The sequence below is a fragment of the Rhamphochromis longiceps genome, linkage group LG6 (assembly GCF_057381845.1).
Source record: "Rhamphochromis longiceps isolate RC_006_pf linkage group LG6, R_longiceps_female_GT1.1, whole genome shotgun sequence".
In the NCBI taxonomy this organism is placed as follows: Eukaryota; Metazoa; Chordata; class Actinopteri; order Cichliformes; family Cichlidae; genus Rhamphochromis; species Rhamphochromis longiceps.
Window position 1 is genome coordinate 26,690,301 of NC_140562.1, and position 19,735 is coordinate 26,710,035.

Below are 19,735 nucleotides of genomic sequence, written 5' to 3' on the forward strand. Positions count from 1 at the left end.
TGTCTGGGTTCACTGACTGAAGCCAAATTAAGGAGAAGTGACAGCATCCACCGGTCTTTACCGCCCTTCACAGAGCACTAGGCTCCATAATGCATACTGGAAGCATCTATCACCAAGTTCATTGCTCTTCTCACGTACAAAAATGGCACTTTCATATAGCTATCTTCTGCAGCAGTTGACAGTCTTCAGTGTACTTTTACCTCGTGCCTTTAATAAATCACAAAAATAAAGATAAAATTGACAAGCTGATCGTCTGAAAACATGAAATCATGAAAGCACAAGGCTACACAGCAGATAAATAGTAAAGAAAAACTGTTGCTCAGTCTGTGGAAAGACTGGACCTCAATCAAAATGTCAACAGTAGGCCACTTAGGGTTTTTAACAAATAGTTTGTGACTCATTGTTATAGATCACAAATTATTTTTCCCCAGCATAGGGAAAATTAAAATTCATCCATCAACCTCCACTATGACATTTATCAACCCGAGCCAAGTGCTATGAATTGTATTGAATAACAATGACACTGAAGATAAGAAAAAAGAACTGCGAGCGCAGAAGCAATCCAAGCTTTCTTCCTCAATCACAGAAGAGATTCAAGTTTTATTTTTCCTCAGACACTTTGGATAACCAGTGGTCATATTACAAAGGGATCACTTCACACGATTTCCTATTTCAGGGTTTCATTTAGCTACGACAATAACAAATAAGAACGCATACAACTGATTTTAAATGATCAACACTGTTGGGGCCACATGTTAGTGATGCATGTTATCTGGGACCAGTGGTTTGAGTCCACTTGTCCGCTTACAAGAAAACATTCCTGAAAGTGATCACCTTCAATAAATACAAGAAATACTTGTGTTCTGACTGAAGCGATCTTTTTCAGGTTTGACAGAGTTCTCCAACATCAAATGACAGAGGATCACGGTTAAATAGGCGTCTGCTGATTTTTCATCACTGCTCTATTAGTCTGTACGTAACAGATGCATTAGTGCTCATAAATACAGAAAAATTACAAGCGCATGGGTTGGTTACAGAAAAGAGCAGCAGTTTACCCTTCAGTTAAAATTGAAAATGAAATTAGTCACAAACACGTGTTTAAATATACACTGGCTTCTGGTTCCAAGAGCAGCAGCAACATTAAAAAACTACTTTCAAAGCAGAAGCACAGGGAAATCAGCTTATTGAACTTGCAAATATTTTTAATTTTCTTTTTTTAAAATGAGACTTTTGCAACACGATGGAACCAATGGGAAGAAATAAATTTTAAGTCACCATTACTCCTGAAACTGTTTTAGTAAACCTTTTTGGTTTTACGCAAATATTATCCAGATTCCTTTCAGGCCATGATCCTTTTTCATTAAAAATCCACAGAACTGTGACTTACTGGACTAACTAAATTGTGAACTGCTGTTTATACATAGTCAATTTCCAAACATAAGGGCCACTTCCTGTTTAAATCTGGGGACAGCTGTATTCTCACACTGACCACATGGGGAAAGTAAATAAACAGCTTCAGCGTTCTGACTCGTTTTAAGCTGTTATTAACAAGATTAAAGATGCTGCTCTGTTCAAGCATCACAATGTGACTTCGAGCCACTGTGAACAAAATCAGGACCCTGGAGGTGAAGCAACTAAATGAAGCATCTTTTAATATTTCCAAAAATCATACACATCACCTAACTCTTGACTGTTGTTAAAATATTTTGTGAAAAGGTCCCATGAAGGCCCTTAAAGCCACAATAATTTCAGGTATTTATGTCGAGACCTGAGTTAACGAAACGTGCGACACGCCCCTAAAAGTCACGGTCTTAACTTTTGCTTTTAGAGATCAGAGCCCTGACAGACTCTGACATTGAAACCTCACACAAACCGATGCTATCTTCTGCCCTTTCTTTGTTTAATGAAGAACAGATTATCGTCTGCAGGGTACATCTGCGCACCAGTTTTTTTGTCAGCAGTCGCGGGGGCTTGATTTTTCCTCTTTTTTCTCTTCTCTTGCTTTGCTTTAGGCCCATGCACCTTTCCTCCAACAGAGCCAAAGAGAGGATTAGATCTTTTCTCTGTGTGTCCCCCTGGCTGTGCTGAAGGGACATGGTTCACTTTCTTCTTCTTTCTCCTCTTCTTCCTCTTCTCTCCCATCCCTCCCCCTCTGGGAAAGTCTTCTGCTTCATCGAAAATTGGTTTAGCGGCTGGCAGCGGGTTTCTCGAGGTGGGCACAGGTCTCTTAGGTTTCCATGGTTTAACATTGCCTATGCTTTCCTGTTGTTTGTACTTATTAAACTTTTTTGTTTTGGGTGTTGCAGCACTTAAGTCATTATTATTAAAAAATAAATGGCTGGGCCTGGGATTGTGGTTGTTAGGAGTATGCCGAGGGGTATGGTAGGACTGGTGGTTGGTTTTATGAAAGCTGATCTTCTGTTTCTTCTTTGGGGGTCCTGGTGTGAGAAGGGCCTCAGAAAAAGATTGAAAACCGCCATTTTTCTTCAGTTCTGGGGAAAGAAAAACAAAAATAATTAATTGGATCTGATTTGATTAGATGATTTTCATCTTTTTCTCTTATGATTGAAAAAACAAAGTCAGATGGATAAAAACTCTTATGTGCCAAGACATAAAATATTAATTTGGTCCTTAACAGCATTTAACTACAACCTCACATGACTAATATCTGTTTAACAAAGCGACGCCAAAATGCTGAAGCAGAGTCTGAAGAGCTAAGTACTCCCAAGGACCGAATAGGTTATGAAACAATTTTTAGGAGCAAAAAGTTGACAAAAGTAATTTTTTTGCACGACTTTGTCAGTATCTGACATGATTGTGGAGGAATTCCCCCCCCCCCCCCCCCCTCTTCTTTACAATGTTGCTTCAGTCTGCAGGCACTTGTTTGTGCACAGTTCTCTTCGCCAAATCATTGCTGAGCACGGGCACAGGCTGAGGTTTGGACTTTGACTCAGTCACTGCATCACCTTGATTCTCTTCATTTTCCTGCTGTGCTTTAATCACTGTTCTGTTTTCAGCCAAGCCTCTACAATACTTTGGTATACAGAGGAGTTCACAGTAGACTGCAGTGGATGCAAAACAAGCACAATTTTTCACGCCTCCACCAACGTGCTTAACAGATGGTGTGAGGTGTTTCTGCTGATATGTTGTGTTTAGTTTTTTTCCAAACACGGTTTTCTCATATGCAACTGTGCAACACTACGGTTCACACGCTGAACAGCTTTTAATTATTGCTTTGAACAGTTCTTTTTTCAGGGGGGAATGATTGCACAGCATAGGTCACTAATGCTGTGGGGCGATCGTGGCTCAAATGTTGGCAGTTTGTCTTGTAATCGGAAGGTTGCCGGTTCGAGCCCTGGCTCGGACAGTCTCGGTCGTTGTGTCCTTGGGCAAGACACTTCACCTGTTGCCTACTGGTGGTGGTCAGAGGGTCCAGTGGCGCCAGTGTCCGGCAGCCTCGCCTCTGTCAGTGCGCCCCAGGGTGGCTGTGGCTACAATGTAGCTTGCCATCACCAGTGTGTGAATGCGTGTGTGAATGGGTGTGTGAATGGGTGGATGACTGAATGTAGTGTGAAGTGCTTTGGAGTCCTTAGGGACTAGTAAAGCGCTATACAAATACAGGGCATTTACCATTTAATGACTTAAAAAACAAAAACAAGAAGCAAGTGCACAATTTTGAATTTCATTCAGATGCTTTTGGTGGCCATCAGCAAGCTTCTGGTATAATTCCGGCTGCACACTTGCCCGCTCTTCTTGGCAGAATTGGTAGAGTTTATTTAAATTAGTTGGTGTCCTGGCACAGACCAGGCTTTTAAGCATATAGCCCAAGGATTTTAGCCCATGGAGGAAAGCTTAGTACTGCGCCTAGACCAAGACACGCTACTAAGAGGCGTTGGCCTAAAAATGAATAATAGCTGCAGCCATAAAAAGGATAGATATTTACTGGCCTATTTCTTTATGTGATTTACCTTTAGCCCTGATCTTTATCCTGTGTTGTCTGCGGCTTATCTCTTCCACAGTGTCATAGTGGTTAATCAATGAGGTTGTGGGATGCACTCCACTGAACATCCTCTGTCTTATACATGCCTGTGGAAAACACACAAGACACAGAATTAAAAGGCCTGCAATATATTTAAAATGACATAATAAAAACGCAGCACATGAGGTCAAATCCAATCCTACAGAAATCCCGCTGATTATGTTACTTTTAGAATCTGTAGAAAAAACAACTCTGCGCATGCGGAACCTGATGAGTAAACCCGAAGACGTTGGATGTGAAATACGCTGTTGATTACAAAAACCTGTAGGAGGTTATATCTTACTACAATAATCTCTGTCTGTGTGTTTGTTTCCTTATCCGCTGTCAAAAAAGTCCATTTTGACCAGAAACATCTGTATGAAGCTGCTATTTGAGCCTCGTAATAAAGCTGGCATAGCCTTTTAACTCTTGTTGTGTTTCACTGCCAGCCGTTTGAAAATGGCTGGCAGTGAAACACAACAAGACTTGCACCACCACTTGCACCACATTTTTGTCTCACTGCGCAATCCCTTACGTGCGCAAACCCTGCACCTCCTTGCAGGTCTACTTTTACTGCTGGTGGGCTTCAGTTCAATTTACGTTGACTGCCATTGACGTCTATAGACGTCAATGGCAGTCAACGTAAGTTTTTCAATTGACGTCTATAGACGTCAATGGCAGTGAATGAGTTAAGTATAAATTAACCTCTCAACATAACTAAGCTGCAAAAAATTTATATCTTTAACTTCACGTGACGACTTTGCAGCAAGCTATTGATGATTTGATATTTTAGCTTAGCGTTTATGAAATTTTAGAATACAAATAATGAGAACTCTTAGAATTTATTTATTTTTATTTAACATAGAAGCTGGAAGAATTTCAGGGTTGTTCCTGGTTCAAATGGGTCATGGAAGCTTGTTTCTACAATGGAAAAAACACACACAAAAAAAATAAAAATTGCCAGTCAAGAGCCAAGCTGAAGTTTTAAGCTATTAGTTCAAAATTTCAACTTGCTGACTCAAACTGCTGCGTAAACTGAAATTATGAGATCATTTTGTGACTTTTCTCAGTCAGGCAGTACTGGACCTAACAGTAGTAGTAAAGAATTATTTAATCAAATAATAAAAGTACTTACAATTAAATATATCCCTTAAAGAAAATATTGTTTCTTTTTGTTTTAAAGAATCTGCTTCCACTTTGGCCTTTATTCTTTTGGTGTATACAAAATGGCAAATACCTACACATGTAATATAACAGACAATTCAGCGTAGACTAAAGAAAGACAGTGAGGGTTACTTACATGGCCAAAGTGTCCCTTCTGTGAGCAGTTGTAGCAGTAGGCATGAGAGTGTCTGCTGCGCTTTGGTTGCTGCTTCACAGGAGGGCCATGCTTAGTCTGTTAAAAAAAAAAAAATAATCAAAAATATATTTTTAAATAAAAACCACAATCGGATCCCCCCCGATAAACACGATGGACACAATAAAACGGTGGCTTAACCTCCCATTTCTGTCTCATTCTCCCTCTCCTCTGCCATCATTCCCATGCTCTCAATGAAGCGGACTGCAGTGTATTGTACAGAGAATATGGGGCGCTGATATAAACCACTGATTTCCGAGGTATAGTTAGAGGCCTGTAATGACCCTGTATGATAAGTAACTGTGTGTGTTTGTGTTTGTGTGCGTCAGACTGTGTGTGTGTGTGAGTGTTTGTTGGACATGGGGTCCCGTCCCCTATGGGCCAGTGTTCTGAAAGCCTTCCATGCTCCAGCGCCCACAGCTAATATACACTGATAAAGAGAGAGAGAGGAGACACAGGCAGAGTGCATTTACTGCTAATGTTACACTTACACACACACACACACACACACACACACACACACACACACACACACACACACACACACACACACACACACACACACCCCTAATGCTATTCTCCAAAACACACAACCACAAAACTGCGCAGAAATTGCCCCCTCCCTCTCTCTCATCCCTGATTCCGAGATTACAAATGATTTGCGCCCCACGTCATTTCTTAAACATAGCTTAGGTAACCTCCCCATCCCCTCCCGCTTCACCCTCTCCTCCGTACACACCCCTGCAAACCCACATCTACACCTCACACTTTTCCCCTCTCTCTCCCTCTCTTTTCCGCTTGAGTAGTTTTGCGGCAGAAAGGATGAATGCTATTAGAGCGTCGCGTCATTATCGGGTCAGGCCTGCCGGGCCCATCTCCATCACAAAGGCCAGGAGATCACAGACCTCTCGCAAGCACAAACTCTCTCTCACACACACACACACATACACATGTGCACCCCAAGGAGATCACAGCCCCTGTCTCGAGCCCCCCACCCGACCTCCACCCTTCCTGCCCCTCTTTCCATTCATCTTTCATGTAAATTGGCTGTAGGTCTCCCTCTGTCTCTCCCTCTCCCTGACCTTGGGCTTGCGTTATCTCCACATACTCTGATCACAGAATGAATGAAAGCACGAGAGACATCGGAGAAAAAAAGAGAGAGAGAAACGAAATCCCCCTCTTATTCTCACACCAACCTGTGATAGTTGTGTGAATACCTGGTGTGAATGTGCGTGTGCATGCGAGGAGTTCTCTACCTCATCCGATATTAATTAACGGGATGAACGTTTATCCCTCACTCATTTCCTCTCCTTGTTCTGATCTCACACTGCCTATCACGGGCATCTAAACAGAGTGAGGCCCTAAGGGATCACCGCAGCTTGGTGCCTTTCTAAATCTTTTTTAAATGGTTTAGTGAGGAGTGACAGCTATGGCTGTGCAGCGACAGCTAATATGACACATAATTTTAGTATAAATTTGCAGCAGGAACATTTCCACTGAAGTCTAAACCGAGTGGGAAACTGGAGTCAACATCAATGGCTATGCAAAACAACATGTTTTCCTTGTTGGTCGGTATGTGTTCAGTTCTGGATCACTCATAGCGAGTGAAGGGCATTAACTTGAGTTACACAGATTATGTCTATGGAGAGTCTACTCGCTTCGTATTAATGCCATGTACCAACATTGAGTGGAATAATCACCAATAATGAACAGGACTGAATAAAGAGCTAAAATAATTATTTAGATAAGGGGAAGCCATTATATGCTAGCACTGCTAATGTTTGTCAGTTGGTGGGTTAAGATAAGTATTTCAATAAAAAACAAAAAACAAAAAAATTACACCTCCATCAAAACCTGAATAACACAGCTGGCTGTGGTGGTCATCAGTGGATGCTACACTACATGGACAAAAGCACATGTACCACCTGCACATGTCACCTACAGGAGTTGCTCAGTCGTGGTAACACATGAAGCTGTTGGAACACAGTTTTTGTGCTGATGTTAACACCAGAGGACATTTAGACTTTTACACACTATTCGCCTCGGCACTTGCTGATACTGCTCTGTAACTTTACATGTTCGGCCAGATCATTTCAGAGATTCCTAAACACTTTCAAAAATATGACTTATAGCTAATTGGGAAACATGTAGGAGGGAATGAATGTAACAGACTAACCTGCTGCAGTGGTGGCATCCAATCACAGGACAAAACGCAAAGTCAGTGAGCTCTTTAGAAAGACTCATTCTTAAAAAAGTGTTTATAAAGGCTGATTGCACAGCTAGGTGCTTGATTTTATACACCTGTGGTAATGGGACTGAAAACACCTGAATTAAAGATTGGGACCGTTGGCTGTGATGCACAGTGATCATTACTCACAGTAAGGTATTTCATGCAACCTCAAAAAAAGAAAAGAAACTATGTAGCTAATTTGAAAAGATTTAATTAGAAAATGGTATCTTTGCCGATGCAAAGTCTGATTGTTTCAGTATTTATGCATTTTCGTTCACCTACAGAGTGATTTTTTTTCTTCCTTTTATATTTTTTAGCAGTCAAAAAAGTTAGAGTGACCCAGTGCTCTAGGTAAATAGGCACATACTGCAGGAAATCATCTTTTTGTTTTTAAATAGAAAATACACTGGTTCTTATATAGTGCATTTTCTACTCCATCCAAGCACTCAAAGTGCTTTATACAACATACCACATTTGCACAAGCTTTTTTTGCAGCTAAGTGCTTTCTATCTAACAATCACACACATTTACACTCGAGTGTCATTTTACAGACAGCAACTCGGGGTTCAGTGTCTTGCCCAAGGACACAATGGCATGAAGACTGGAGCAGACAGGGATTGAACCACAAACAAACCCTGCACATGAGCAAAAAATATCTGCTTTACCTAAACATTTCCCAAAAGACCCTGAGAATGTCCATGTCTCTTCATAAACTTGCTTACAAGCATTAGAAGAGACTTTCAGCATCAGACACAACAGGAGAGACTCCCTTGATACCTAAAGAGCTTTTGATCACACACATAAAGCATAAAGCCAGCCTGACCTAAAAAATAAAAAAAGGACTGAAACTGGGAAGAGGAATGACGCGTTGGTTTAGTTTTTGTGTGTGTGTTAGTTTGTACGAGGGTATTTGAGAAGGTCCTGAGGGCTCCACTGTGTGGACATAGACAACCAACCATCCGTGGCCTCTCATGCATGCACGCACAGATACATGAGCACTCTCTCCCTGTCACACACACAAATGTGTTTTCCCACAGTTGTCCCAACACATACACCGTGTCTCTCTAAGCCCTGCTCGCCTCTGCTCCTTGCCTTAGCTGCTGGTGGCAAAGCTGTGATAATCCTTCGGCCAACACAAAGCTCAGACTGTTACAGACTAAAATCTGAAGGAACACACACACACACACACACACACACACACACACACACACACACACACACACACTGAGACACACACACAGTTATCAAACAAAATCCGAGAAGCAAACAGGCTTGTGTGTGTGTAAGAGGAGAGGGGGGCGGGATCTGAACAGTAACGGGTGGTGGGAGCATAGGGGCCGGGGCCAGCAGCGCTGTTTTGCATATGTTATTGCAGCAATAGGGAGAGGTTTGCATATGTTACTGGACCCACAGGGGACCAACTCTGCATGCTTTATCATAGAGAGCAGCCTCACAACACAAGACTACTGGGCTCATACCAAAACAAACAGAGCCTTGTGGTGTGTGTGTGTGTGTGTGTGTGTGTGTGTGTGTGTGTGTGTGTGTGTGTGTGTGTGTGTGTGTGTGTGTGTGTGTGTGTGTGTGTGCAACATACCACTATGTACATATTAGGTTAACAGGGAGGATTAATTAGACTGTTGTGAATCAGAGAGATGAAATGGCTGTAAGGTGTACATCTTCCCAGACAGGATGCATTGAATGAACTGCAGACCTAACCATTAATCCTCCTTTTGTTATGGAATAATTAAAAAAAAAAAAAAAGCATATAAACCGTGTTTACTGTCACTCATCAACAGGAATGACAAAAATCCATCTGCTTAAGGAGACTGCTGAAGGTGGAGGTGGGCATGTTTGCAGTTAGGTAGGCCATGAATGAGGAAGAGGAAGTGGATCCTCCAAATAACCAGATGTGATTCCTGCCCTCTTTGTGTCTCCCAGTTCACAAAGACCGAAACCCTAACCCCGCACCCGGTGAGGACTCACACTCACACAGTGCAATTCCCAGAGGCTCTTCCTATCTCTTCCTGTCAGTTGGTCAATCAGTTTGTAGACAATCAGTACGAGTCTGGATTTTTTTTTTCTTTAGAGAGGAAAAAAAAATGCTCCTGGAATGTAACGATAATGTGATGCAGAGCTGGGAGGCGGTGGGTTGCCACCTCTGGAGAAAACCCCCCTTTAGGGGCAGCAAGTGGCGGTAATCTGGTCACACCGTGGAAGGCGGAACAGGGGATACAAGCTAATCTATTCAAAACCAAGTTGTACGATTTCTTTTCTTAGTGCTCACTGCTGAGTGGAGAGGCTTCTTTTCTGCTGTGGCCAGCGTGAGGCTGTGTTTTCATTAAATATAGGACCCATAGACAACACGTATGGACATGAGAGACACGGATTTAGATATACTACATACAGATGGACCGCGTCTTTTATGCTCTGGTCAGTATTTCAAATCCTAATTTTACATTCTCAGCCAGCTACACACACACACACACACACACACACACACACACACACACACACACACACACACACACACACAAATCGACACCATCCAGCTAAGCGGAAATTCACAATGACCTGCAAGCCTGCAAGACCTCTGATAACACTGCACCTGTGTGTGAGTGTGTGCGTGAACATGTGCATTTGTTTACATTCCTATGGTCCTGCATGTGCATCCAGTAGATTATCTAAAGACACTTTTACCAAATACTAATAAACTCCAAAATACAGAGTCCCTGGTCTTCTTACTGAGGATAGCAAAGTGTGTGCAAGCTTTGATGAGGACCTCTAAGCCTTTGTTTGTAGTTTGAACAAAGTATTTTGGGAAGGGAAGCACCTAAAAACCCCAAACAAGCAGAACTAGTTTGTCTGCATAATGTCGCCATGAAGGAATGAACTAAAAAAAATGCAGTTTTACTAAATAAATTTGATCAAAATTTGGCTTCAAACAACCAAATACAGTTCTTCACATATTTGATAAAGTTATTTCAATTTAAATATTTATAAAAATGATATTAGTCTTCGTAGTGGCTGGTACATATGGATTTGGTTCCTGAAAGGGTTGTTGCTTTCAGCGTTGTTAATCTAAATTATTTATATATATATATATATATATATATATATATATATATATATATATATATTTCAATCAATTATGTAAAAATTTAAGTGACAATGTAATAACAGTGTAATAACAAACAACATAATGCCATTGAGGTTTAAACACTCTTTGTTCTTGCAAGTTTGGTACAAGGTGATGATTTGTCATACAACTAAATGTTGCTTAATAATTAATTTGTCTTTTTCCTTCCAGAAATCTGATGATTTTAGAAAAATCCGCGTATAGGATCTTGTTTTTAAAAATACTTGTTTCTTTGATCACCAACATGCGATTCAAATATAATCAGTTTAACATGACATAAAACAGAAACTGGGACTCTTAAAAAGCCCGTACCAATAAATTCTAACATGATTCCTTAATAATGACTGAAACAATCGAAACAACTGATTATTATAAATGACAATATGCTGATGACGTGAGAAACTGAAATTAAAATAAATCATCTGAAGTTAGATTGTTATAAGGTGCCCTGTGCTGCTTTATGAACTGTGCTATCCGTCTGACTACTGAAGACACACAAAAGCCATTTCCTTTCACAAACACCTTCCCCTTCCTCCGGTGCTGTTAGCGCTTCAGTCTGAGGGAGAATAAAGAGTTGAGGGCCTTTTGACACGGCGAGGTGAGAAGACTGGACAGTCTGTACTGTACAATGATGAGACAGCAAAAACAGCTCACTGAATAGATGTGGATTTAAAGGATTTTTACAGAGCACACTTTGAATTGAGGACATTCTTGTAAGAAAAAAAAAAAGAGCGGTCAGCCAAACAGAAGAAAGGACAGAACAAAAAGTGGAATAAAGATCAAACTTAAACCTGTGAGAAGACTTAATGTTGGTATATTATTACTGCGGGAAAGAGTGCGATTTTAATTAAGTTTTGTCTGAGTGACAGTTAAGTGTTCATTCATATAAAACCATTTCTCTATGCAAACTTACAGCCTACACTGGTTTAATTAGACTTTTAACAGCAGCACCTTTGGCTGAGTATGCTGTAACTTTCATATAATGTCTTACTGTTTCCTAAGTGTCTGATTTTTAAGCTCTCCTGCCTTCTTTTCTGTTCCCATATCCATGTACTGCCTCGTGGTAACATTTATGCTTCCGCCATTGTCTGTGCCGTCCCCCTGAATATTTATTCTGTTGGTTGGTTGAGTGTTGGCTTTTCCCCCAAAAAAAAAAAAAAAAAAAAAAAAAAAAAAAAAAAAATCAGTTTACCTCTGATCCTCCAAGGCAACATCATTTTTTGTTTGTGTGTTTCATGTTGTATTTGTTGGTTTCATTTCTTGTTTGGTGGGAAAGAGGGGCGGGTGGGTTCAGAGATGTTTAATGTGTGTAGACTACTTGTGAAATTAAACACACAAGTCCATTCATGTTCTGTTATGCTGGGTAAAAATACTTTTGATGTTAAAAAAACCTCCTGAAAAGATCTGGCTTAAAATCCCTCCCCTGCATCCGTATGGGAGTGCAGTTGCCTGTTTGACCACTGAATGGCGCTCTATCTTCACACAGTGTACAGAAAAGCCCAAGGCTGATCTCAGCGCAGAAGTAGGACTTCGATAGGAGGAATACAATCAGAGTTGTTCATTTGTCTTTAACGCAGCTGGTGTGGGCATCAGGACAATCTTCTCTTAATGCTTTTGCTTAATCTGTCTCATTTGGACACTCAGAGCACTAAAACATTTACTTTTATGAAGGTGAAGATGGTGTGCCAATCACAGAGAGAGGTCAGCAAACAATACCACTTAATAATTGTGTGAACGCAGACAGCAATTTAATTCCGTACGAAATCAAATACAATATCTAAATGTGTTAACTGTAAAATAACACCAGGATTTGATCAGTCTTCATTGTATTTAATATTACTGCAATAAAACATTTATGATATTGCACTGAAATAATACAAATGTTTATAAATTCAAACCAGAATAACAGCTAAAGTGCAGCCATGTTTCTTTTCTGTCCATTAAAAATCAGATTACACACATTATCTACCATTTACCTCTAAATATCCAGTAAATATATTTATTTCTAAACGGTCATATAAACCAAAGTCATAAACCCCACAGAAACCAGCCAAAACATCCGACCACTACTGAGGTCTATTTTACACAACAGCGGAGGGATTTATTAAAGTTTTTTTTTTTTTAAACTGTCTTTTTTCACAATTAATCTGAGGGAGACCCTCTTTGGAGTAAAGCTTTTTCTTCAGCTATTCATTCTGCTCAACTTAAAACAGACAAAGAAAAGAAAATGAGGATTCCTGAAATATTTTGTACCTTGGAAAAGTCGACTGTCTTAACGAGACATTTTTTCCTATAGAAATAAGAGGATTTAAGGGGCAAAATGTCCTAACCTTGCGCTAACAAAGACATGTGTGAACTGAGCATACCTTCTGAAGAAAGACGGACAGACAAAAATGTATAAAAGGGTACAACATGCTAAATGAAAGGGGAAAGAAAGGCAGTCAGGTGAGAAAGAGAGGGGGAGTTAAAACGGCTTCATTTTGGAGTCGACTAGGAAGGTCACGGAGCGCTTTTTCACGGGCAACCCCGACACATTTACACACCTGTCCCACAGGAAAAGATCAATTCACACACCCTGACACGATCGCAAGATTGGCTCAGCACACACATACACACGCACGCACACACTCGGCAGAGCTGCTGATCAATAAACACCGATGTACAGGTGTCACCATTACTATCTAAAGGGAGGCCAATCAATGCTCACACACCGATATACCTGCACCAATCAGCTTCTGGGCGCACTGATTCACTCTCTCTGCTCACTCTCTTGTCTCCTTCACCGTTTAATGCACTCACCATTAACCCCCACCCGCCTTCCAGCAGTTCTCCCCCACCCTCTCCAACTGCCTCTGCCTTCCTCCCTCTCCCTTGTTCATACATATATTTCTGCTATAAAGGTGAAACACATTGAAACTACTTCTTCTTTTTCTTTAGTAAAGACACTTGATCTCTATTAAAGTAAAAAAACAAGCATTCCGGACGTTTGCTTGAGCTTTAACCCTCGTTCAGAGTCTCAAAAGTTAGAAGAAAGATAATTCCCACTTCACATACACTCATTGGTTAAAGGCAAGGGAGCATTCACTTTCTACCAGAGGGTGGCACTCTGGTCTTAATGCAACAGAGCAGGGTCTGGGCACCAAGAAAAAAAAGTGACTGGGAGTTGTATGTTTGTTGTGTGTATGCATGCACACATTTATGCATGATATTTACATGAATTAAAGCAGCCAGAATACAGATAGCAGGTCACTAAACCTCGCTCCCCATCCAATCATCCCTCCAGCCATCCATCCCCCCCTTAATCGTGCTTTCCTACTGGTCCCTACATGACTTCAGTCTTTCCACCCTGTCCTTCTCCGTCCTCTCATCCTCCTCTTTTTTGTCTTGCGTGTAGTTAGCTATGAAATAGAAATATGGTTCTTTTAGCCTCTTGTCAAAAAGACTGTTCAATTGGCCCATTAGATATTTAACTGGTCTTTAAAGCTGATTATGTGGTGTATATGTAATAATTCACCAATGTGTGCCATTCTATTTTATTTCAATCATATAAACACTATAAATCTGAAATATCACCAGTGGCAAAAATATTTATTAATCTATAAAATCAGAGAGATTTATCAGTAATATACAGTGGGGCAAAAAAGTATTTAGTCAGCCACCGATTGTGCAAGTTCCCCCACTTAAAATGATGACAGAGGTCAGTAATTTGCACCAGAGGTACACTTCAACTGTGAGAGACAGAATGTGAAAAAAAAATCCATGAATTCACATGGTAGGATTTGTAAAGAATTTATTCGTAAATCAGGGTGGAAAATAAGTATTTGGTCACCTCAAACAAGGAAAATCTCTGGCTCTCACAGACCTGTAACGTCTTCTGTAAGAAGCTTTTCTGTCCCCCACTCGTTACCTGTATGAATGGCACCTGTTTGAACTCATCATCTGTATAAAAGACACCTGTCCACAGCCTCAAACAGTCAGACTCCAAACGCCGCCATGGCCAAGACCAAAGAGCTTTCGAAGGACACCAGGAAAAGTATTGTAGACCTGCACCAGACTGGGAAGAGTGAATCTACAATAGGCAAGCAGCTTGGTGTGAAAAAATCAACTGTGGGAGCAATCATCAGAAAATGGAAGACATACAAGACCACTGATAATCTCCCTCAATCTGGGGCTCCACGCAAGATCTCATCCCGTGGGGTCAAAATGATCATGAGAACGGTGAGCAAAGATCCCAGAACCACACGGGGGGACCTGGTGAATGACCTGCAGAGAGCTGGGACCAAAGTAACAAAGGTCACCATCAGTAACACACTACAACGGCAGGGAATCAAATCCCGCAGTGCCAGACGTGTTCCGCTGCTGAAGCCAGTGCATGTCCAGGCCCGTCTGAAGTTTGCCAGAGAGCACATGGATGATACAGCAGAGGATTGGGAGAATGTCATGTGGTCAGATGAAACCAAAGTAGAACTTTTTGGTATAAACTCAACTCGTCGTGTTCGGAGGAAGAAGAATACTGAGTTGCATCCCAAGAACACCATACCTACTGTGAAGCATGGGGGTGGAAACATCATGCTATGGGGCTGTTTTTCTGCCAAGGGGACAGGACGACTGATCCGTGTTAAGGACAGAATGAATGGGGCCATGTATCGTGAGATTTTGAGCCAAAACCTCCTTCCATCAGTGAGAACTTTGAAGATGAAACGAGGCTGGGTCTTCCAACATGACAATGATCCAAAACACACCGCCCGGGCAACAAAGGAGTGGCTCCGTAAGAAGCATTTGAAAGTCCTGGAGTGGCCTAGCCAGTCTCCAGACCTCAACCCCATAGAAAATCTGTGGCGGGAGTTGAAAGTCCGTGTTGCTCGGCGACAGCCCCAAAACATCACTGCTCTCGAGAAGATCTGCATGGAGGAATGGGCCAAAATACCAGCTACTGTGTGCGCAAACCTGGTAAAGACCTATAGTAAACGTTTGACCTCTGTTATTGCCAACAAAGGTTATGTTACAAAGTATTGAGTTGTATTTTTGTTATTGACCAAATACTTATTTTCCACCCTGATTTACGAATAAATTCTTTACAAATCCTACCATGTGGATTCATGGATTTTTTTTTCACATTCTGTCTCTCACAGTTGAAGTGTACCTCTGGTGCAAATTACTGACCTCTGTCATCATTTTAAGTGGGGGAACTTGCACAATCGGTGGCTGACTAAATACTTTTTTGCCCCACTGTAAATGAAAATAATTATTAGTCACACTTTCCACAGTCTGACCTCAATGCAGAAGTGGCCAAAGGCAATTTGTATAAATTTTAAAAAGCCATTTGTGTAGCAACTTGAGTGCAGGTGTAGTTGTAGGCATGCCCACGTAACAGAAATCATATGACCAACAGACCGAAAGAAAAGTTCAAACAAGTCATGTTGGCGGCAGGGCCTTCTGGAAAACAAAACATATGTCGATGGCAGAACTTTGCACCGGCCGACCTCAGCCAGATAATACCAGTATTTTGGGAGTTTTGTGTTATATTTAGTATGTAGAGTATTAGGTGGAAATCATAAGAACATAATAACATACATGGGGGTAGTGACATGGGTCTGCAGGAAAAGGAGTGACCCCACACTGTAAGCTTCAATGGAAAAGAAAGGGGGAGAAGAAAAAAAACAGGGCGTCTGTGGGTGGGCGGGTGAAGTGGTGTTTGCGTAGGAGAGTGAAAAAGAAAGATAGACTGAACAGCAGAAGTAAACTCCGTTCTTCAAAAAGGAAACAGTTACATTTTCTACAAGTGCTACAGTTGTGTTAAAAAAAAAGGTGCTCAAATCTGTATGACACAGACACAATGAAAATGTTGTGGATATCTTTTTACCCCATTTGCTGCTCTATATATTTGTAGGAGGAGTGTGTGTGTTTGTGTGTGTTTGTGTGTGTCCATGTGTGTCAGTATCGTACTTTCTCGGTAAATACCCCAGGGCTTTGTGGTCTATACTGTGTGGTTTGGAGGAGTTTGTTAGTTGAGGGCCAGGTGCAGGCAGACAACAGATACACTCATGGAAGATAAACGGACCCAACACACACACAAGCACGCACACACAGCGAAGGATAAATGGACCCAGTAGCAGGGAGGTCTGACAGAATGCCTTTTCACACCTGGCTGAGCCCAGCGGAAGGTGACAGAGTCACATCTCCCAAAGCGAACACACACACACACAAACACACACACACGCACGCACACACACCTTCTCACATTGGGGAGTTCAGGGTCATAAGCAGCATCATGAATAAAATGAGGCTGTCTTAAACAGAAGGAGCTCTGTGTATGCATGTGTGTGGGTGTGTTTGTATGTGTGAGACTGTGTTTGTGTCTGCGCAGGCCCCTAGCCCCCATGCCAGTTTGGATCTGTAACGACCTTCTGCTCCCAGTGCTTAAATGGCTTAAATACTTCAATTAGACCTGGGTCACAATCCTCCACCCGTTAAAGCACACCATTGCACACACAAACGCACATGCGGAAGTGCAGCGGGGAACAAAAAAACAAAATGGTTTCATCATCCCGCAAGGCGACCGGAGACTTTCGTCAGCATGTTCTCGTTTCGTCTGTGGTTCAAAGTGAAACTCCGCTGTAAATCATAGAGGCTCATCCGCCAAACACAGGAGCAACAATTAAACTCAACTCCCATCTTCTCTGCCAGCGTCTCCCCTGGAACTTCTCTGTCCCGCTCCCTCCTCCCACTTCCTCCTCCTCCTCTTTCCATCTCTCCCGCCGTGCTACCCTAGCGCTAACGATGCTGCCTTTTCATTAGACAGCCCCTGCTAATTAATCTCCATAGAGGAGAGTGACAGACCTCCCCTAACACACACACAGTGCATGCCAAGATATATGCAAACACACACTCTTCTTCCCCCTCTCTCACTCCCTCGTCCCACGTGGTGTTGGCAGCCCATTTCATGCTTTATCACGTCTTTTAATTGACAAACAAGCTGCTCTTTTCTCTTAGGCTGAGGTCTATATCACCCCCTCGCTCAGATGCACACACACACACACACACACACACACACACACACACACACAAACATACAGACACACACACACGGAAGTAAGAAGCCAAGAAAACTAGTTATCTTTTGAGATTTTGGATAAACACACACAAACACACAGATATAAATAAGCAAATGCCTCCCCACTGACATATGGCCCATGTGACTGTCAAACAGTTTTCTACTCTTTGACACATTGTTTCTGTCTCACACAGACACACACACACACACTAATGTCACATGAGCACTTGATGAAAGAAAAGGAGGAGGACAAGTTTCCCATAACTTTTAGTACTTCTTTAATATTTTACTATATTTCTTACCCCCACGCTTCACTTACCTGCTACAGGGCAAAGTCAATACCAGTCACGACTGACTTATTGACTAATCACATGACACCTTTGCCTCTATGAAACTCATGGAAACACCTCGTTGATTGACGATTCAAAAATAAATGTAACAAGAAGATCAATTACTCTAATTCAGCAGTGGTGAGAGTCCGGCTTAGTGCTAGTGCAAAGTTTTACAATTAAGTACATTTATTTTTGTTAGTATTTTCCACTGAAAAATACTTTAATGAGCTATTAATTGATATGTTTCACTACAATGTTGCTTTATGTATTTTTTAAGACAAATTTCAGAAGGTAAGATGTCTATTTAGATTGGGCTTTATCACTCCTCACTACCATCATTTTTCTTTTTTTATCTTTCTTGGCTTTAACTCAGACTCTGAGCAGAAATCCTACATAAACGTGGTGCAAACTAAACCCACACAAATTGCTTTTCACAATTTCCCAAGCTTAATAAATTTTGGGACTTTCCACTTAAAACCACTCGTTCTGCTGTTCTCAGGTCACCTCCTTTTACCTCCTTTGTTTTGCTAAATAATTTATCATGAATATAATAATACAAAAATTGTTTGTACCATTAGTTACATATTTAATATTTTCAGTAAAGTAATGAATCAAATATGCACATTTACAAAAGTTTCCACTTGTACTCACTGAAGAAAAAATTCAAACCTAAACTAAGACATATTTGGTGAAACATTCTATAGAAAACAAAAACACATTTGGTGTTTAATGATTTCCTGTTTTCACTTTTACTGTCATTTGTATGAATTCATACCACAAGTTAAAAGCAGCTTCCCTTATTTTAAAGAGCTATTAGACAAACGCAAAATACAAATCTCAGAATTTTTATCTATGAGCTCAAGATTCGAGTGCGAGCAGAGGAAACTACTGAACACCATCTGAACCCTTGATCCAAAAGGTATACTTGACCTACACTTTACTCCTTTCCCCTGCACACAGTCTGTTCGACTTTGGCATCGTTTCTAAAAAAGAAGCGGGACCTTTCTCATTTTTCAGGACTGAACCTGATACAATATTAGCCTCCTTTCACAAAAAAAGAACTAATAACTGGAGAAATGGAAGGAGTGTGAAGAATTCTGCTATGACACTTGCTGACAGAGTTTTTCTGTGAAAAGATACTCACTGTCAGGTGATACTGTCTCCAGATTTCTGGACAAGCCTGAAAAAGAAAAACACACACACTGTGTCATTAAATACCTTTTACAAAGCTTTGTAAAAAAAAAACAACACTTTTTTTATACTCCACCACAATGAACTTTAAATCAAACAATCAAGATGTGATTGTAGTGCAGAATTTCAACTTTAATTCAAGGGTTTTTAATGAAGTATTCAACAAAGTGTTTAGAAATTACAGTCACTTTTCCCCATTTTGAAAAGCTCGAAAGTAATTGGACAAACTGGCATAATAAAAAAATGAGAGAATAGTTTTATAGTAGTTAATACATAGATGGAGTCCTTATTTTTGCAGTCTGTGCTTTTAAAATCTGCAGGTCTGTCTTCAGTCCTGCCTCCCTACGCTCTCTTTTTTCAGTGACCTTACAGTAAACGTGTACTGGGGCAACTGTTATTGTGCTTTGGTGCTATGTA

The 19,735-nt window shown here is 41.0% G+C and overlaps 1 protein-coding gene across 2 annotated transcripts in view; it reads right to left on the minus strand.

Moving 5' to 3' along the window:
* Window positions 1-561: 561 nt before the first annotated feature.
* Window positions 562-19,735, minus strand: part of zcchc7 (zinc finger, CCHC domain containing 7) — a 53,535-nt gene continuing 34,361 nt past the window's right edge. For both annotated transcript variants that reach the window (XM_085409955.1, XM_085409956.1), the window contains 4 exons: window positions 19,272-19,307; window positions 5,319-5,414; window positions 3,969-4,086; window positions 562-2,492 (listed from right to left, as the gene is read on the minus strand). In XM_085409955.1, coding sequence (XP_085266081.1) covers window positions 1,879-2,492; window positions 3,969-4,086; window positions 5,319-5,414; window positions 19,272-19,307 — 864 coding nt within the window. In that variant the 3' untranslated portion in view covers window positions 562-1,878. The remainder of the gene's footprint in view (window positions 2,493-3,968; window positions 4,087-5,318; window positions 5,415-19,271; window positions 19,308-19,735) is intronic.